This window comes from Microchirus variegatus (genome assembly GCF_963457635.1).
Source record: "Microchirus variegatus genome assembly, chromosome: 5".
Taxonomy (NCBI): Eukaryota; Metazoa; Chordata; class Actinopteri; order Pleuronectiformes; family Soleidae; genus Microchirus; species Microchirus variegatus.
In genome coordinates this window covers 16398949-16416267 of record NC_139806.1, presented here as the reverse complement: position 1 = coordinate 16416267, position 17319 = coordinate 16398949, and the positions used below count along the sequence as shown (strand labels likewise).

The following is a 17319-nucleotide window of genomic DNA, read 5'->3' as shown; positions in this document are numbered from 1 at the left end:
CTGGTTTGAGCCAGTAAATGTTTCATTTGAGGACTACAGCTCAATAAATGAGTTGTATAAAAATGTACTATAGTCAGTCACCACAATAATATTAGTTAAGGCGACACTATTTAATTCTAATTAAAGTCGCCTTAACGCAAATATGCATACCAGTTGGTAGCTTTATCCCGTTAAAAGTTAAATCTACGTAGAGTGGCAAAATAAAAGCATATTACACAGACATTCATCCATTTGCTATCGCTTCATCAAATTAAATCAAACGTGACTCTGTTGTTGTCCCAAAATTAAAATATAGAAGTGACTTTTTCCAGAAAACGCGGAGAACTCAGATTTTCCACTTACCTCCACCTGCAACAGTTCGAATGTAAACAGCGCATGCGCGGGGCAACAGAGAGTGACGCACACGGCCCTCCCTGGAGACACGCCCACTCAATGACAGGCCACGCCCAGAGTCTCTGCCTGAAACGTCATAACTTTAAACTTTTTGGCAGCCTGATACATTCTTGTGTTTTTATGACAATCATCAGATAATGTTGTTGCTTTTATTTGGTTTTGAGAACTGAACTTAAAACTGACAACATGGATTACTTGTTAACTGTGTCTTTTAGACCTCGTCACTGGTGTTTGCTCCCAATTACAAAGAGCTGGTCGCTGCACACGGTTATGCGGACTCTGTGCTTGTTTCTCATACTTTATTACTTACTTAAATAAAACCTAGTGAACTATACTGTACTTCACTAGTTGTTATTTTAACTGTTCTGACTGTTGCAGGAGATGGAACTATTTGTCCGTGGAAGAGCTTTGAAGTTGACCCTGTTAATTGAGCGCATGCAGTTTGGGTGAGACATTACTCATCATCCAGTAGACGGCGGTGTTGCCTGACACAAATCCTAATTAAATCCTGTTCTCCCTATGTGTTATCTGATGAGATAAAGAAAATCAAATACTCGGTTATCTAATATCATTTAAGTCAAGAGAACTTCATACTTTTATTCACCTGCAGAAAAATCAGCTCACCAAATACTGTCTTTTAGCTTCTGCCCTGTCATTGACGTACAGTTATATTTCCTCATATAACTGTGAGGCCAAAAAAACAAAACGTGACATGTTTTAAAACACGACTAATTTATGCTGCATTTTATGAGGACATCTGAGGTATTGCAGTCGAAGGTGAAGACCGCTGAAGACTAGCACGATGAGACATTTTTTTCCTTGTATTTATTTATCATTTGAAAGAAGATACATTTTAGATAAAGGTCTGTCTCATTTGGAAAGCAGTTGTGGCGTGCACACGTTTAACACGTGCCACACATAAAATGTTCCACTTTAAGACCAGTGGGAAATAACGTTACACTGTTTATTACGATATTGTGATTTTGCATAATTAGGCGGTGACTTACACTGTGTTCATTGGTGTACTCTCAACAGAGACTGAGTGAAACTAATCGAGCGATCTTTCTCATCAAAGTGAAATAAATAAAATTCTGCTGGATCAGCTGACACGAGGATGGATCTGGCTCAAATCTAATTGCTCTCTGGGTCAGTACCATCTTACAGACACCCCTGAGGTGTTCCGGTCGCCAACGTTTCTCTCATGGAGGCAGAAGCACATGTACCGTTATCAGTAATGATGACTTTGTCCTTTGACTTAAGGTTTTCTTATTCAGATTTAACTGTTGAAGAGCAACATGAGAATTTGGACTTAATTATGTCAGATCATGCAAACACTAAATGCAACATAGTCCAGCTAAGAAATCCATCCATCTTCTGCCACTTGATCTTCCCCATGAGGGTCGTGCAGGGTGCTGTGTCAATCGGAGCTGACAGGGCGATAGGCGGCGTCACACCCTGAACAATTGGCCAGTCCATCCAGCTAAGAAATGTTGCTGTAAATTATGTCAAACTGAATGGAAACAAATATTCTTCTTCCATACAGTAAAGAAGAAATAAACAGCCCACAACATGACTCTGGTTAAATACGGTTACTGATTTTTATTTACATATTTACAGTCACAGTTTATAATTTGCATAATCCATAATAAAAAATAAATATAATAATTATCTAATTGAATGATGAAATGCACTCCTTTCTTTGGCCCTCTTCTTAACAGGCTTGACCACAAAGCTCTTCCACAGACGAACGGTTTCATCCCCTGCAAGAGTCGCAACGGTGGAGCAGTCTGGACTCAGAGTCAAGTTGAGAACTCGGTCCTCGTGGCCTAAAACAAACAGAAATGACATTCAAGTATAGTTCACTAGGTGTTATTCAATGTAAAGCATTGGGAACAAGCACAGAGTCTGTCCTCTCAAAACAATGACATACCGTTGAGCTCTGCGACTCTGGTGAGCGTTGGATACTTCCAGATGACAACGTTGTTGTGGGCATCACCGTGGGCAGAAACCAGCTCCTTGTAATTGGGTGCAAACACCAGCGAAGAGATCTAAAAGACACAGCGAGCAAGAAATCCATGTTGTCAGTTTGAAGTTCAGTTCTCAAAAGCAAATAAAAGCAACAACATTATCTGATGGTTATCACAAAAACACAAGAATGTATCAGCGTGCAGTACCTGGGACCGAGTGTCAAGAGAAGTGAGGCAGGAGCCACTGTCTACATTCCAGATTAGGATGCGACGATCACTGGTACCGCCTCCAGATGCCAGGACGTTTGGCTGCCATGGACACCAGGCTAAAGCCTACAACAACACATCCAAATAGATTTTACACACCTATAACAGAATATTCATGACAAATATAACCATGTCATCACAGAGTCCAGTGAAACAAGTATACACTGTAGTTGTCTACCTTGACAGCTCCTTGGTGTTTGCTCCAGCAGTGGACCGGCTGGCTCCCGTTGCTGGTGCTTCCGTCCTGCACACGGGGCCACACACACACCAAGTTGTCATTGCCCCCACTGGCCAAGTATCGCCCATCTGGAGACCACTTCAGCCCACACACCTCGTGTGAGTGGCCAGAGATTGTGGCGATATGATGGTTTGCCACCCTCACATCATGATGGTGAATGTTCCCTGATCTAGAGCCACTGAGGGGGATAGGAAACATGACTTTTAGTCCATCAAAAAATCAAAACCATTTGAATGAATGGTCTTAAAATGAGACGAGGAAACAACTGTACCTGGATAGGATATGGTCATTCCCACAACTGAGAAAAGAGAACAAAAGAACAACCAGTCAGTAAAAGATCCTGCAAAGCAAATTCAACATTTCTTGTCTTCACACATTACACGCGTTAGAAAAAAGGGGCTGAGAACATGTGAACAAAATGACACGTGTAGAGTAAAGAATTATGGAGTCAAAACCGAAAATAGTTTCACTCAAGTAGTCTTTTCAAATTTTTCGATGCGTCTAAAATATGGCTCCATGATGCACAGGAGCCACAGTTAGCAGAAGTCCTCCTCAAACGCGGTGTGGATATAAAAACTCTCAGCGCCTTTAACTGCAGTCTCCCATTCACTCGTGGGTCACTGCACCTGCTCCTACACTATGCAAATGTATATTACCTGGATGAAAAAAATTCAGATAATCTCTGATACTTTATATAAATTACCCAAAGATGAGGAAATGAAATAGAGAAGAAGAACAACAGAAAGAAAAGCAGAGTCCTGCCGGAAGAGGGGGAGAGAGTAACTTCCAGGCATCCTCATGAACTCAGGGTCCATGTGTACATCACCACACACTGACCTGAACTGTGCATTCACTGGTGCCGACAGCAAGGTGGCTTCCCTCGTTGGCCCAGGACAACGAGGAGACGTAGCCCTCTTCATGTTTCATTTTCGTAAGAAGAGTGGCGTCTCCTTGAGTGGCATCCCACAGATAAACACTGTTGTGAAGAGCCACAGCAAGAACATTTCGGCTGCTCCAGTCAAGCAGATTCAAATCTGTAGAAGAATATGTAGAAATGAGAACTTTGATTTACACTGATCTTTTTCTAGCGCTGTAGTCTCATGTATTGGACGTTATCCATCTTCCTCAGATTGCTGTACATATATGAAACATTAATTATGGATATATTCCTGTTCAAGAACAAAATGGGACTGTCCACAAAAAAATTGGAAACACTGAAGTGCTCAACTTACAGAAATCATTTAGAAGCCCGGGAGCATCCAAGATTCTGTCAGGAGTTGAAGATATGCATCTCGTCCTCTTGACCGAGGAAGTTGCAGCCTGACTGTAGAGGCCTTTTGAGTTGTTTTGACCGCCAAAGTGCAGGATCTTTGCCTCATCGATGTCGAATCCGTTTAATGCAACAGACCAGGCGTTCTGCTTTTCCTGTTGGTGTTATACAGTCAACAATTAACTCATCTAAAGCATCTAAAAGAGGTCACTTATTCTGGACGACGTACTGAAAAACTACAACACGTAAAGCTTAGATAGAACTGTAAGAACACCTGCTGCTGCAGTGCAGAGGAGGAGGTCAAACTTTACTTACTGATGTTGTATTGTTTGTGTCCACGGGCTCATTCTTCTTTGTGAGCAGGAAACTTGCCACCTCCATATGTTTACCGTTTCTGGTGGGAATGAAGCGGTCAGCGCCGACCTTGGACGGCATTTGTTTTTTTCCTTTGCCTATGAAACAAAACATATACAGATATAAATATAATTTATAAGAACAGTACAGAGATATTGTCCACCTACAGCTGCAGCGGGATAGTACGGAAAGCTGCTCTGCATAGTGTAGGAAGGCTCTGTAAGAGTTGGTGAAGGCCGCTGACCAACTGATACGGGACCAATCGACAACGTCTAAAAGGACATTTACACAGGAAAACTCCCACTAAAGGTACAGAGCCTTCAAATACAGAACTAAGACGAGACACTTGTTCTTCTCCAGTAATTAGTGAAGTGTCTCCCCTGTGTACATTCGTGTCATGAATGTACAGTGCGTATGTTTGGAATTCTTCAATTGTATGAACAACACTTAATCTTTTTTTCCCTGTTCATGACTCCTTTCTTAATCTGTTGTAGAGACTGTGGGTGGGGATGGGGATTTAGGATGTGTGTTTTATACTGTCTCTTGAACAGCTGTAAACATGACAACAATCTGTAACAATCTATATATAATGTGCAGGGGTAACATTGCTCTTGTATCAAGTACATTACCTGGGGTTTTGCTCGATGTTTTGGAGGAACTCAGCGACACATTGGCAGATTTTCCCGGACACAAACAGCTGAGGCCAGCGGTGTTGGAGGAGCTGGTCTTCCTCTGCCACCTCGCCACAGGAGCGTTTGTGGAGGTCATGTCCGGCTTCAGGATACTGGGAATGTTGTTCTCGAACCCAAACTGTGCCATTTCATCCAACTCTTCACAGGAATGGAATAAAGAATAAACGTGTTAACTTTAATCTACAGTGTTTACTTACAAAAGCTAGTTACGGCTGCGCACTGTTAGCTATGTTAGCTAAGCGGCAGAGTTAGCACTACGTTAGTAGCTGGTTTGAGCCAGTAAATGTTTCATTTGAGGACTACAGCTCAATAAATGAGTTGTATAAAAATGTACTATAGTCAGTCACCACAATAATATTAGTTAAGGCGACACTATTTAATTCTAATTAAAGTCGCCTTAACGCAAATATGCATACCAGTTGGTAGCTTTATCCCGTTAAAAGTTAAATCTACGTAGAGTGGCAAAATAAAAGCATATTACACAGACATTCATCCATTTGCTATCGCTTCATCAAATTAAACCAAACGTGACTCTGTTGTTGTCCCAAAATTAAAATATAGAAGTGACTTTTTCCAGAAAACGCGGAGAACTCATATTTTCCACTTACCTCCACCTGCAACAGTTCGAATGTAAACAGCGCATGCGCGGGGCAACAGAGAGTGACGCACACGGCCCTCCCTGGAGACACGCCCACTCAATGACAGGCCACGCCCAGAGTCTCTGCCTGAAACGTCATAACTTTAAACTTTTTGGCAGCCTGATACATTCTTGTGTTTTTATGACAATCATCAGATAATGTTGTTGCTTTTATTTGGTTTTGAGAACTGAACTTAAAACTGACAACATGGATTACTTGTTAACTGTGTCTTTTAGACCTCGTCACTGGTGTTTGCTCCCAATTACAAAGAGCTGGTCGCTGCACACGGTTATGCGGACTCTGTGCTTGTTTCTCATACTTTATTACTTACTTAAATAAAACCTAGTGAACTATACTGTACTTCACTAGTTGTTATTTTAACTGTTCTGACTGTTGCAGGAGATGGAACTATTTGTCCGTGGAAGAGCTTTGAAGTTGACCCTGTTAATTGAGCGCATGCAGTTTGGGTGAGACATTACTCATCATCCAGTAGACGGCGGTGTTGCCTGACACAAATCCTAATTAAATCCTGTTCTCCCTATGTGTTATCTGATGAGATAAAGAAAATCAAATACTCGGTTATCTAATATCATTTAAGTCAAGAGAACTTCATACTTTTATTCACCTGCAGAAAAATCAGCTCACCAAATACTGTCTTTTAGCTTCTGCCCTGTCATTGACGTACAGTTATATTTCCTCATATAACTGTGAGGCCAAAAAAACAAAACGTGACATGTTTTAAAACACGACTAATTTATGCTGCATTTTATGAGGACATCTGAGGTATTGCAGTCGAAGGTGAAGACCGCTGAAGACTAGCACGATGAGACATTTTTTTCCTTGTATTTATTTATCATTTGAAAGAAGATACATTTTAGATAAAGGTCTGTCTCATTTGGAAAGCAGTTGTGGCGTGCACACGTTTAACACGTGCCACACATAAAATGTTCCACTTTAAGACCAGTGGGAAATAACGTTACACTGTTTATTACGATATTGTGATTTTGCATAATTAGGCGGTGACTTACACTGTGTTCATTGGTGTACTCTCAACAGAGACTGAGTGAAACTAATCGAGCGATCTTTCTCATCAAAGTGAAATAAATAAAATTCTGCTGGATCAGCTGACACGAGGATGGATCTGGCTCAAATCTAATTGCTCTCTGGGTCAGTACCATCTTACAGACACCCCTGAGGTGTTCCGGTCGCCAACGTTTCTCTCATGGAGGCAGAAGCACATGTACCGTTATCAGTAATGATGACTTTGTCCTTTGACTTAAGGTTTTCTTATTCAGATTTAACTGTTGAAGAGCAACATGAGAATTTGGACTTAATTATGTCAGATCATGCAAACACTAAATGCAACATAGTCCAGCTAAGAAATCCATCCATCTTCTGCCACTTGATCTTCCCCATGAGGGTCGTGCAGGGTGCTGTGTCAATCGGAGCTGACAGGGCGATAGGCGGCGTCACACCCTGAACAATTGGCCAGTCCATCCAGCTAAGAAATGTTGCTGTAAATTATGTCAAACTGAATGGAAACAAATATTCTTCTTCCATACAGTAAAGAAGAAATAAACAGCCCACAACATGACTCTGGTTAAATACGGTTACTGATTTTTATTTACATATTTACAGTCACAGTTTATAATTTGCATAATCCATAATAAAAAATAAATATAATAATTATCTAATTGAATGATGAAATGCACTCCTTTCTTTGGCCCTCTTCTTAACAGGCTTGACCACAAAGCTCTTCCACAGACGAACGGTTTCATCCCCTGCAAGAGTCGCAACGGTGGAGCAGTCTGGACTCAGAGTCAAGTTGAGAACTCGGTCCTCGTGGCCTAAAACAAACAGAAATGACATTCAAGTATAGTTCACTAGGTGTTATTCAATGTAAAGCATTGGGAACAAGCACAGAGTCTGTCCTCTCAAAACAATGACATACCGTTGAGCTCTGCGACTCTGGTGAGCGTTGGATACTTCCAGATGACAACGTTGTTGTGGGCATCACCGTGGGCAGAAACCAGCTCCTGGTAATTGGGTGCAAACACCAGCGAAGAGATCTAAAAGACACAGCGAGCAAGAAATCCATGTTGTCAGTTTGAAGTTCAGTTCTCAAAAGCAAATAAAAGCAACAACATTATCTGATGGTTATCACAAAAACACAAGAATGTATCAGCGTGCAGTACCTGGGACCGAGTGTCAAGAGAAGTGAGGCAGGAGCCACTGTCTACATTCCAGATTAGGATGCGACGATCACTGGTACCGCCTCCAGATGCCAGGACGTTTGGCTGCCATGGACACCAGGCTAAAGCCTACAACAACACATCCAAATAGATTTTACACACCTATAACAGAATATTCATGACAAATATAACCATGTCATCACAGAGTCCAGTGAAACAAGTATACACTGTAGTTGTCTACCTTGACAGCTCCTTGGTGTTTGCTCCAGCAGTGGACCGGCTGGCTCCCGTTGCTGGTGCTTCCGTCCTGCACACGGGGCCACACACACACCAAGTTGTCATTGCCCCCACTGGCCAAGTATCGCCCATCTGGAGACCACTTCAGCCCACACACCTCGTGTGAGTGGCCAGAGATTGTGGCGATATGATGGTTTGCCACCCTCACATCATGATGGTGAATGTTCCCTGATCTAGAGCCACTGAGGGGGATAGGAAACATGACTTTTAGTCCATCAAAAAATCAAAACCATTTGAATGAATGGTCTTAAAATGAGACGAGGAAACAACTGTACCTGGATAGGATATGGTCATTCCCACAACTGAGAAAAGAGAACAAAAGAACAACCAGTCAGTAAAAGATCCTGCAAAGCAAATTCAACATTTCTTGTCTTCACACATTACACGCGTTAGAAAAAAGGGGCTGAGAACATGTGAACAAAATGACACGTGTAGAGTAAAGAATTATGGAGTCAAAACCGAAAATAGTTTCACTCAAGTAGTCTTTTCAAATTTTTCGATGCGTCTAAAATATGGCTCCATGATGCACAGGAGCCACAGTTAGCAGAAGTCCTCCTCAAACGCGGTGTGGATATAAAAACTCTCAGCGCCTTTAACTGCAGTCTCCCATTCACTCGTGGGTCACTGCACCTGCTCCTACACTATGCAAATGTATATTACCTGGATGAAAAAAATTCAGATAATCTCTGATACTTTATATAAATTACCCAAAGATGAGGAAATGAAATAGAGAAGAAGAACAACAGAAAGAAAAGCAGAGTCCTGCCGGAAGAGGGGGAGAGAGTAACTTCCAGGCATCCTCATGAACTCAGGGTCCATGTGTACATCACCACACACTGACCTGAACTGTGCATTCACTGGTGCCGACAGCAAGGTGGCTTCCCTCGTTGGCCCAGGACAACGAGGAGACGTAGCCCTCTTCATGTTTCATTTTCGTAAGAAGAGTGGCGTCTCCTTGAGTGGCATCCCACAGATAAACACTGTTGTGAAGAGCCACAGCAAGAACATTTCGGCTGCTCCAGTCAAGCAGATTCAAATCTGTAGAAGAATATGTAGAAATGAGAACTTTGATTTACACTGATCTTTTTCTAGCGCTGTAGTCTCATGTATTGGACGTTATCCATCTTCCTCAGATTGCTGTACATATATGAAACATTAATTATGGATATATTCCTGTTCAAGAACAAAATGGGACTGTCCACAAAAAAATTGGAAACACTGAAGTGCTCAACTTACAGAAATCATTTAGAAGCCCGGGAGCATCCAAGATTCTGTCAGGAGTTGAAGATATGCATCTCGTCCTCTTGACCGAGGAAGTTGCAGCCTGACTGTAGAGGCCTTTTGAGTTGTTTTGACCGCCAAAGTGCAGGATCTTTGCCTCATCGATGTCGAATCCGTTTAATGCAACAGACCAGGCGTTCTGCTTTTCCTGTTGGTGTTATACAGTCAACAATTAACTCATCTAAAGCATCTAAAAGAGGTCACTTATTCTGGACGACGTACTGAAAAACTACAACACGTAAAGCTTAGATAGAACTGTAAGAACACCTGCTGCTGCAGTGCAGAGGAGGAGGTCAAACTTTACTTACTGATGTTGTATTGTTTGTGTCCACGGGCTCATTCTTCTTTGTGAGCAGGAAACTTGCCACCTCCATATGTTTACCGTTTCTGGTGGGAATGAAGCGGTCAGCGCCGACCTTGGACGGCATTTGTTTTTTTCCTTTGCCTATGAAACAAAACATATACAGATATAAATATAATTTATAAGAACAGTACAGAGATATTGTCCACCAACAGCTGCAGCGGGATAGTACGGAAAGCTGCTCTGCATAGTGTAGGAAGGCTCTGTAAGAGTTGGTGAAGGCCGCTGACCAACTGATACGGGACCAATCGACAACGTCTAAAAGGACATTTACACAGGAAAACTCCCACTAAAGGTACAGAGCCTTCAAATACAGAACTAAGACGAGACACTTGTTCTTCTCCAGTAATTAGTGAAGTGTCTCCCCTGTGTACATTCGTGTCATGAATGTACAGTGCGTATGTTTGGAATTCTTCAATTGTATGAACAACACTTAATCTTTTTTTCCCTGTTCATGACTCCTTTCTTAATCTGTTGTAGAGACTGTGGGTGGGGATGGGGATTTAGGATGTGTGTTTTATACTGTCTCTTGAACAGCTGTAAACATGACAACAATCTGTAACAATCTATATATAATGTGCAGGGGTAACATTGCTCTTGTATCAAGTACATTACCTGGGGTTTTGCTCGATGTTTTGGAGGAACTCAGCGACACATTGGCAGATTTTCCCGGACACAAACAGCTGAGGCCAGCGGTGTTGGAGGAGCTGGTCTTCCTCTGCCACCTCGCCACAGGAGCGTTTGTGGAGGTCATGTCCGGCTTCAGGATACTGGGAATGTTGTTCTCGAACCCAAACTGTGCCATTTCATCCAACTCTTCACAGGAATGGAATAAAGAATAAACGTGTTAACTTTAATCTACAGTGTTTACTTACAAAAGCTAGTTACGGCTGCGCACTGTTAGCTATGTTAGCTAAGCGGCAGAGTTAGCACTACGTTAGTAGCTGGTTTGAGCCAGTAAATGTTTCATTTGAGGACTACAGCTCAATAAATGAGTTGTATAAAAATGTACTATAGTCAGTCACCACAATAATATTAGTTAAGGCGACACTATTTAATTCTAATTAAAGTCGCCTTAACGCAAATATGCATACCAGTTGGTAGCTTTATCCCGTTAAAAGTTAAATCTACGTAGAGTGGCAAAATAAAAGCATATTACACAGACATTCATCCATTTGCTATCGCTTCATCAAATTAAATCAAACGTGACTCTGTTGTTGTCCCAAAATTAAAATATAGAAGTGACTTTTTCCAGAAAACGCGGAGAACTCAGATTTTCCACTTACCTCCACCTGCAACAGTTCGAATGTAAACAGCGCATGCGCGGGGCAACAGAGAGTGACGCACACGGCCCTCCCTGGAGACACGCCCACTCAATGACAGGCCACGCCCAGAGTCTCTGCCTGAAACGTCATAACTTTAAACTTTTTGGCAGCCTGATACATTCTTGTGTTTTTATGACAATCATCAGATAATGTTGTTGCTTTTATTTGGTTTTGAGAACTGAACTTAAAACTGACAACATGGATTACTTGTTAACTGTGTCTTTTAGACCTCGTCACTGGTGTTTGCTCCCAATTACAAAGAGCTGGTCGCTGCACACGGTTATGCGGACTCTGTGCTTGTTTCTCATACTTTATTACTTACTTAAATAAAACCTAGTGAACTATACTGTACTTCACTAGTTGTTATTTTAACTGTTCTGACTGTTGCAGGAGATGGAACTATTTGTCCGTGGAAGAGCTTTGAAGTTGACCCTGTTAATTGAGCGCATGCAGTTTGGGTGAGACATTACTCATCATCCAGTAGACGGCGGTGTTGCCTGACACAAATCCTAATTAAATCCTGTTCTCCCTATGTGTTATCTGATGAGATAAAGAAAATCAAATACTCGGTTATCTAATATCATTTAAGTCAAGAGAACTTCATACTTTTATTCACCTGCAGAAAAATCAGCTCACCAAATACTGTCTTTTAGCTTCTGCCCTGTCATTGACGTACAGTTATATTTCCTCATATAACTGTGAGGCCAAAAAAACAAAACGTGACATGTTTTAAAACACGACTAATTTATGCTGCATTTTATGAGGACATCTGAGGTATTGCAGTCGAAGGTGAAGACCGCTGAAGACTAGCACGATGAGACATTTTTTTCCTTGTATTTATTTATCATTTGAAAGAAGATACATTTTAGATAAAGGTCTGTCTCATTTGGAAAGCAGTTGTGGCGTGCACACGTTTAACACGTGCCACACATAAAATGTTCCACTTTAAGACCAGTGGGAAATAACGTTACACTGTTTATTACGATATTGTGATTTTGCATAATTAGGCGGTGACTTACACTGTGTTCATTGGTGTACTCTCAACAGAGACTGAGTGAAACTAATCGAGCGATCTTTCTCATCAAAGTGAAATAAATAAAATTCTGCTGGATCAGCTGACACGAGGATGGATCTGGCTCAAATCTAATTGCTCTCTGGGTCAGTACCATCTTACAGACACCCCTGAGGTGTTCCGGTCGCCAACGTTTCTCTCATGGAGGCAGAAGCACATGTACCGTTATCAGTAATGATGACTTTGTCCTTTGACTTAAGGTTTTCTTATTCAGATTTAACTGTTGAAGAGCAACATGAGAATTTGGACTTAATTATGTCAGATCATGCAAACACTAAATGCAACATAGTCCAGCTAAGAAATCCATCCATCTTCTGCCACTTGATCTTCCCCATGAGGGTCGTGCAGGGTGCTGTGTCAATCGGAGCTGACAGGGCGATAGGCGGCGTCACACCCTGAACAATTGGCCAGTCCATCCAGCTAAGAAATGTTGCTGTAAATTATGTCAAACTGAATGGAAACAAATATTCTTCTTCCATACAGTAAAGAAGAAATAAACAGCCCACAACATGACTCTGGTTAAATACGGTTACTGATTTTTATTTACATATTTACAGTCACAGTTTATAATTTGCATAATCCATAATAAAAAATAAATATAATAATTATCTAATTGAATGATGAAATGCACTCCTTTCTTTGGCCCTCTTCTTAACAGGCTTGACCACAAAGCTCTTCCACAGACGAACGGTTTCATCCCCTGCAAGAGTCGCAACGGTGGAGCAGTCTGGACTCAGAGTCAAGTTGAGAACTCGGTCCTCGTGGCCTAAAACAAACAGAAATGACATTCAAGTATAGTTCACTAGGTGTTATTCAATGTAAAGCATTGGGAACAAGCACAGAGTCTGTCCTCTCAAAACAATGACATACCGTTGAGCTCTGCGACTCTGGTGAGCGTTGGATACTTCCAGATGACAACGTTGTTGTGGGCATCACCGTGGGCAGAAACCAGCTCCTTGTAATTGGGTGCAAACACCAGCGAAGAGATCTAAAAGACACAGCGAGCAAGAAATCCATGTTGTCAGTTTGAAGTTCAGTTCTCAAAAGCAAATAAAAGCAACAACATTATCTGATGGTTATCACAAAAACACAAGAATGTATCAGCGTGCAGTACCTGGGACCGAGTGTCAAGAGAAGTGAGGCAGGAGCCACTGTCTACATTCCAGATTAGGATGCGACGATCACTGGTACCGCCTCCAGATGCCAGGACGTTTGGCTGCCATGGACACCAGGCTAAAGCCTACAACAACACATCCAAATAGATTTTACACACCTATAACAGAATATTCATGACAAATATAACCATGTCATCACAGAGTCCAGTGAAACAAGTATACACTGTAGTTGTCTACCTTGACAGCTCCTTGGTGTTTGCTCCAGCAGTGGACCGGCTGGCTCCCGTTGCTGGTGCTTCCGTCCTGCACACGGGGCCACACACACACCAAGTTGTCATTGCCCCCACTGGCCAAGTATCGCCCATCTGGAGACCACTTCAGCCCACACACCTCGTGTGAGTGGCCAGAGATTGTGGCGATATGATGGTTTGCCACCCTCACATCATGATGGTGAATGTTCCCTGATCTAGAGCCACTGAGGGGGATAGGAAACATGACTTTTAGTCCATCAAAAAATCAAAACCATTTGAATGAATGGTCTTAAAATGAGACGAGGAAACAACTGTACCTGGATAGGATATGGTCATTCCAGCTCAGGCTCCCAACTCTAGCTATGTGGCCGCCCATGCTACGTAAACGCTTGTGGTTTTCAACATCCCACAACTGAGAAAAGAGAACAAAAGAACAACCAGTCAGTAAAAGATCCTGCAAAGCAAATTCAACATTTCTTGTCTTCACACATTACACGCGTTAGAAAAAAGGGGCTGAGAACATGTGAACAAAATGACACGTGTAGAGTAAAGAATTATGGAGTCAAAACCGAAAATAGTTTCACTCAAGTAGTCTTTTCAAATTTTTCGATGCGTCTAAAATATGGCTCCATGATGCACAGGAGCCACAGTTAGCAGAAGTCCTCCTCAAACGCGGTGTGGATATAAAAACTCTCAGCGCCTTTAACTGCAGTCTCCCATTCACTCGTGGGTCACTGCACCTGCTCCTACACTATGCAAATGTATATTACCTGGATGAAAAAAATTCAGATAATCTCTGATACTTTATATAAATTACCCAAAGATGAGGAAATGAAATAGAGAAGAAGAACAACAGAAAGAAAAGCAGAGTCCTGCCGGAAGAGGGGGAGAGAGTAACTTCCAGGCATCCTCATGAACTCAGGGTCCATGTGTACATCACCACACACTGACCTGAACTGTGCATTCACTGGTGCCGACAGCAAGGTGGCTTCCCTCGTTGGCCCAGGACAACGAGGAGACGTAGCCCTCTTCATGTTTCATTTTCGTAAGAAGAGTGGCGTCTCCTTGAGTGGCATCCCACAGATAAACACTGTTGTGAAGAGCCACAGCAAGAACATTTCGGCTGCTCCAGTCAAGCAGATTCAAATCTGTAGAAGAATATGTAGAAATGAGAACTTTGATTTACACTGATCTTTTTCTAGCGCTGTAGTCTCATGTATTGGACGTTATCCATCTTCCTCAGATTGCTGTACATATATGAAACATTAATTATGGATATATTCCTGTTCAAGAACAAAATGGGACTGTCCACAAAAAAATTGGAAACACTGAAGTGCTCAACTTACAGAAATCATTTAGAAGCCCGGGAGCATCCAAGATTCTGTCAGGAGTTGAAGATATGCATCTCGTCCTCTTGACCGAGGAAGTTGCAGCCTGACTGTAGAGGCCTTTTGAGTTGTTTTGACCGCCAAAGTGCAGGATCTTTGCCTCATCGATGTCGAATCCGTTTAATGCAACAGACCAGGCGTTCTGCTTTTCCTGTTGGTGTTATACAGTCAACAATTAACTCATCTAAAGCATCTAAAAGAGGTCACTTATTCTGGACGACGTACTGAAAAACTACAACACGTAAAGCTTAGATAGAACTGTAAGAACACCTGCTGCTGCAGTGCAGAGGAGGAGGTCAAACTTTACTTACTGATGTTGTATTGTTTGTGTCCACGGGCTCATTCTTCTTTGTGAGCAGGAAACTTGCCACCTCCATATGTTTACCGTTTCTGGTGGGAATGAAGCGGTCAGCGCCGACCTTGGACGGCATTTGTTTTTTTCCTTTGCCTATGAAACAAAACATATACAGATATAAATATAATTTATAAGAACAGTACAGAGATATTGTCCACCAACAGCTGCAGCGGGATAGTACGGAAAGCTGCTCTGCATAGTGTAGGAAGGCTCTGTAAGAGTTGGTGAAGGCCGCTGACCAACTGATACGGGACCAATCGACAACGTCTAAAAGGACATTTACACAGGAAAACTCCCACTAAAGGTACAGAGCCTTCAAATACAGAACTAAGACGAGACACTTGTTCTTCTCCAGTAATTAGTGAAGTGTCTCCCCTGTGTACATTCGTGTCATGAATGTACAGTGCGTATGTTTGGAATTCTTCAATTGTATGAACAACACTTAATCTTTTTTTCCCTGTTCATGACTCCTTTCTTAATCTGTTGTAGAGACTGTGGGTGGGGATGGGGATTTAGGATGTGTGTTTTATACTGTCTCTTGAACAGCTGTAAACATGACAACAATCTGTAACAATCTATATATAATGTGCAGGGGTAACATTGCTCTTGTATCAAGTACATTACCTGGGGTTTTGCTCGATGTTTTGGAGGAACTCAGCGACACATTGGCAGATTTTCCCGGACACAAACAGCTGAGGCCAGCGGTGTTGGAGGAGCTGGTCTTCCTCTGCCACCTCGCCACAGGAGCGTTTGTGGAGGTCATGTCCGGCTTCAGGATACTGGGAATGTTGTTCTCGAACCCAAACTGTGCCATTTCATCCAACTCTTCACAGGAATGGAATAAAGAATAAACGTGTTAACTTTAATCTACAGTGTTTACTTACAAAAGCTAGTTACGGCTGCGCACTGTTAGCTATGTTAGCTAAGCGGCAGAGTTAGCACTACGTTAGTAGCTGGTTTGAGCCAGTAAATGTTTCATTTGAGGACTACAGCTCAATAAATGAGTTGTATAAAAATGTACTATAGTCAGTCACCACAATAATATTAGTTAAGGCGACACTATTTAATTCTAATTAAAGTCGCCTTAACGCAAATATGCATACCAGTTGGTAGCTTTATCCCGTTAAAAGTTAAATCTACGTAGAGTGGCAAAATAAAAGCATATTACACAGACATTCATCCATTTGCTATCGCTTCATCAAATTAAATCAAACGTGACTCTGTTGTTGTCCCAAAATTAAAATATAGAAGTGACTTTTTCCAGAAAACGCGGAGAACTCAGATTTTCCACTTACCTCCACCTGCAACAGTTCGAATGTAAACAGCGCATGCGCGGGGCAACAGAGAGTGACGCACACGGCCCTCCCTGGAGACACGCCCACTCAATGACAGGCCACGCCCAGAGTCTCTGCCTGAAACGTCATAACTTTAAACTTTTTGGCAGCCTGATACATTCTTGTGTTTTTATGACAATCATCAGATAATGTTGTTGCTTTTATTTGGTTTTGAGAACTGAACTTAAAACTGACAACATGGATTACTTGTTAACTGTGTTTTTTAGACCTCGTCACTGGTGTTTGCTCCCAATTACAAAGAGCTGGTCGCTGCACACGGTTATGCGGACTCTGTGCTTGTTTCTCATACTTTATTACTTACTTAAATAAAACCTAGTGAACTATACTGTACTTCACTAGTTGTTATTTTAACTGTTCTGACTGTTGCAGGAGATGGAACTATTTGTCCGTGGAAGAGCTTTGAAGTTGACCCTGTTAATTGAGCGCATGCAGTTTGGGTGAGACATTACTCATCATCCAGTAGACGGCGGTGTTGCCTGACACAAATCCTAATTAAATCCTGTTCTCC

The 17319-nt window shown here is 42.0% G+C and overlaps 3 protein-coding genes across 3 annotated transcripts; all 3 read right to left on the bottom strand.

Annotated features, from left to right (window-relative positions):
* Positions 1–910: 910 nt before the first annotated feature.
* LOC310927270 (cell division cycle protein 20 homolog) lies at positions 911–5308 on the bottom strand (the record flags this gene model as incomplete). Its single annotated transcript, XM_083889565.1, has 10 exons — positions 911–921; positions 2085–2219; positions 2324–2441; positions 2568–2693; positions 2806–3043; positions 3137–3163; positions 3692–3899; positions 4098–4290; positions 4451–4587; positions 5119–5308. 10 exons carry the CDS (start codon positions 5306–5308, stop codon positions 911–913), a joined length of 1383 nt encoding a protein of 460 aa, XP_083745691.1.
* Positions 5309–6357: 1049 nt separating this feature from the next.
* LOC310927268 (cell division cycle protein 20 homolog) lies at positions 6358–10755 on the bottom strand (the record flags this gene model as incomplete). Its single annotated transcript, XM_083889562.1, has 10 exons — positions 6358–6368; positions 7532–7666; positions 7771–7888; positions 8015–8140; positions 8253–8490; positions 8584–8610; positions 9139–9346; positions 9545–9737; positions 9898–10034; positions 10566–10755. The coding sequence occupies 10 exons, from the start codon at positions 10753–10755 to the stop codon at positions 6358–6360; spliced, it is 1383 nt and encodes a 460-aa protein (XP_083745688.1).
* Positions 10756–11804: 1049 nt separating this feature from the next.
* On the bottom strand, positions 11805–16270 carry LOC310927267 (cell division cycle protein 20 homolog; the record flags this gene model as incomplete). The annotated part of the gene is made up of 10 exons (XM_083889561.1): positions 11805–11815; positions 12979–13113; positions 13218–13335; positions 13462–13587; positions 13700–13937; positions 14031–14125; positions 14665–14861; positions 15060–15252; positions 15413–15549; positions 16081–16270. The coding sequence occupies 10 exons, from the start codon at positions 16268–16270 to the stop codon at positions 11805–11807; spliced, it is 1440 nt and encodes a 479-aa protein (XP_083745687.1).
* Positions 16271–17319: the final 1049 nt, after the last annotated feature.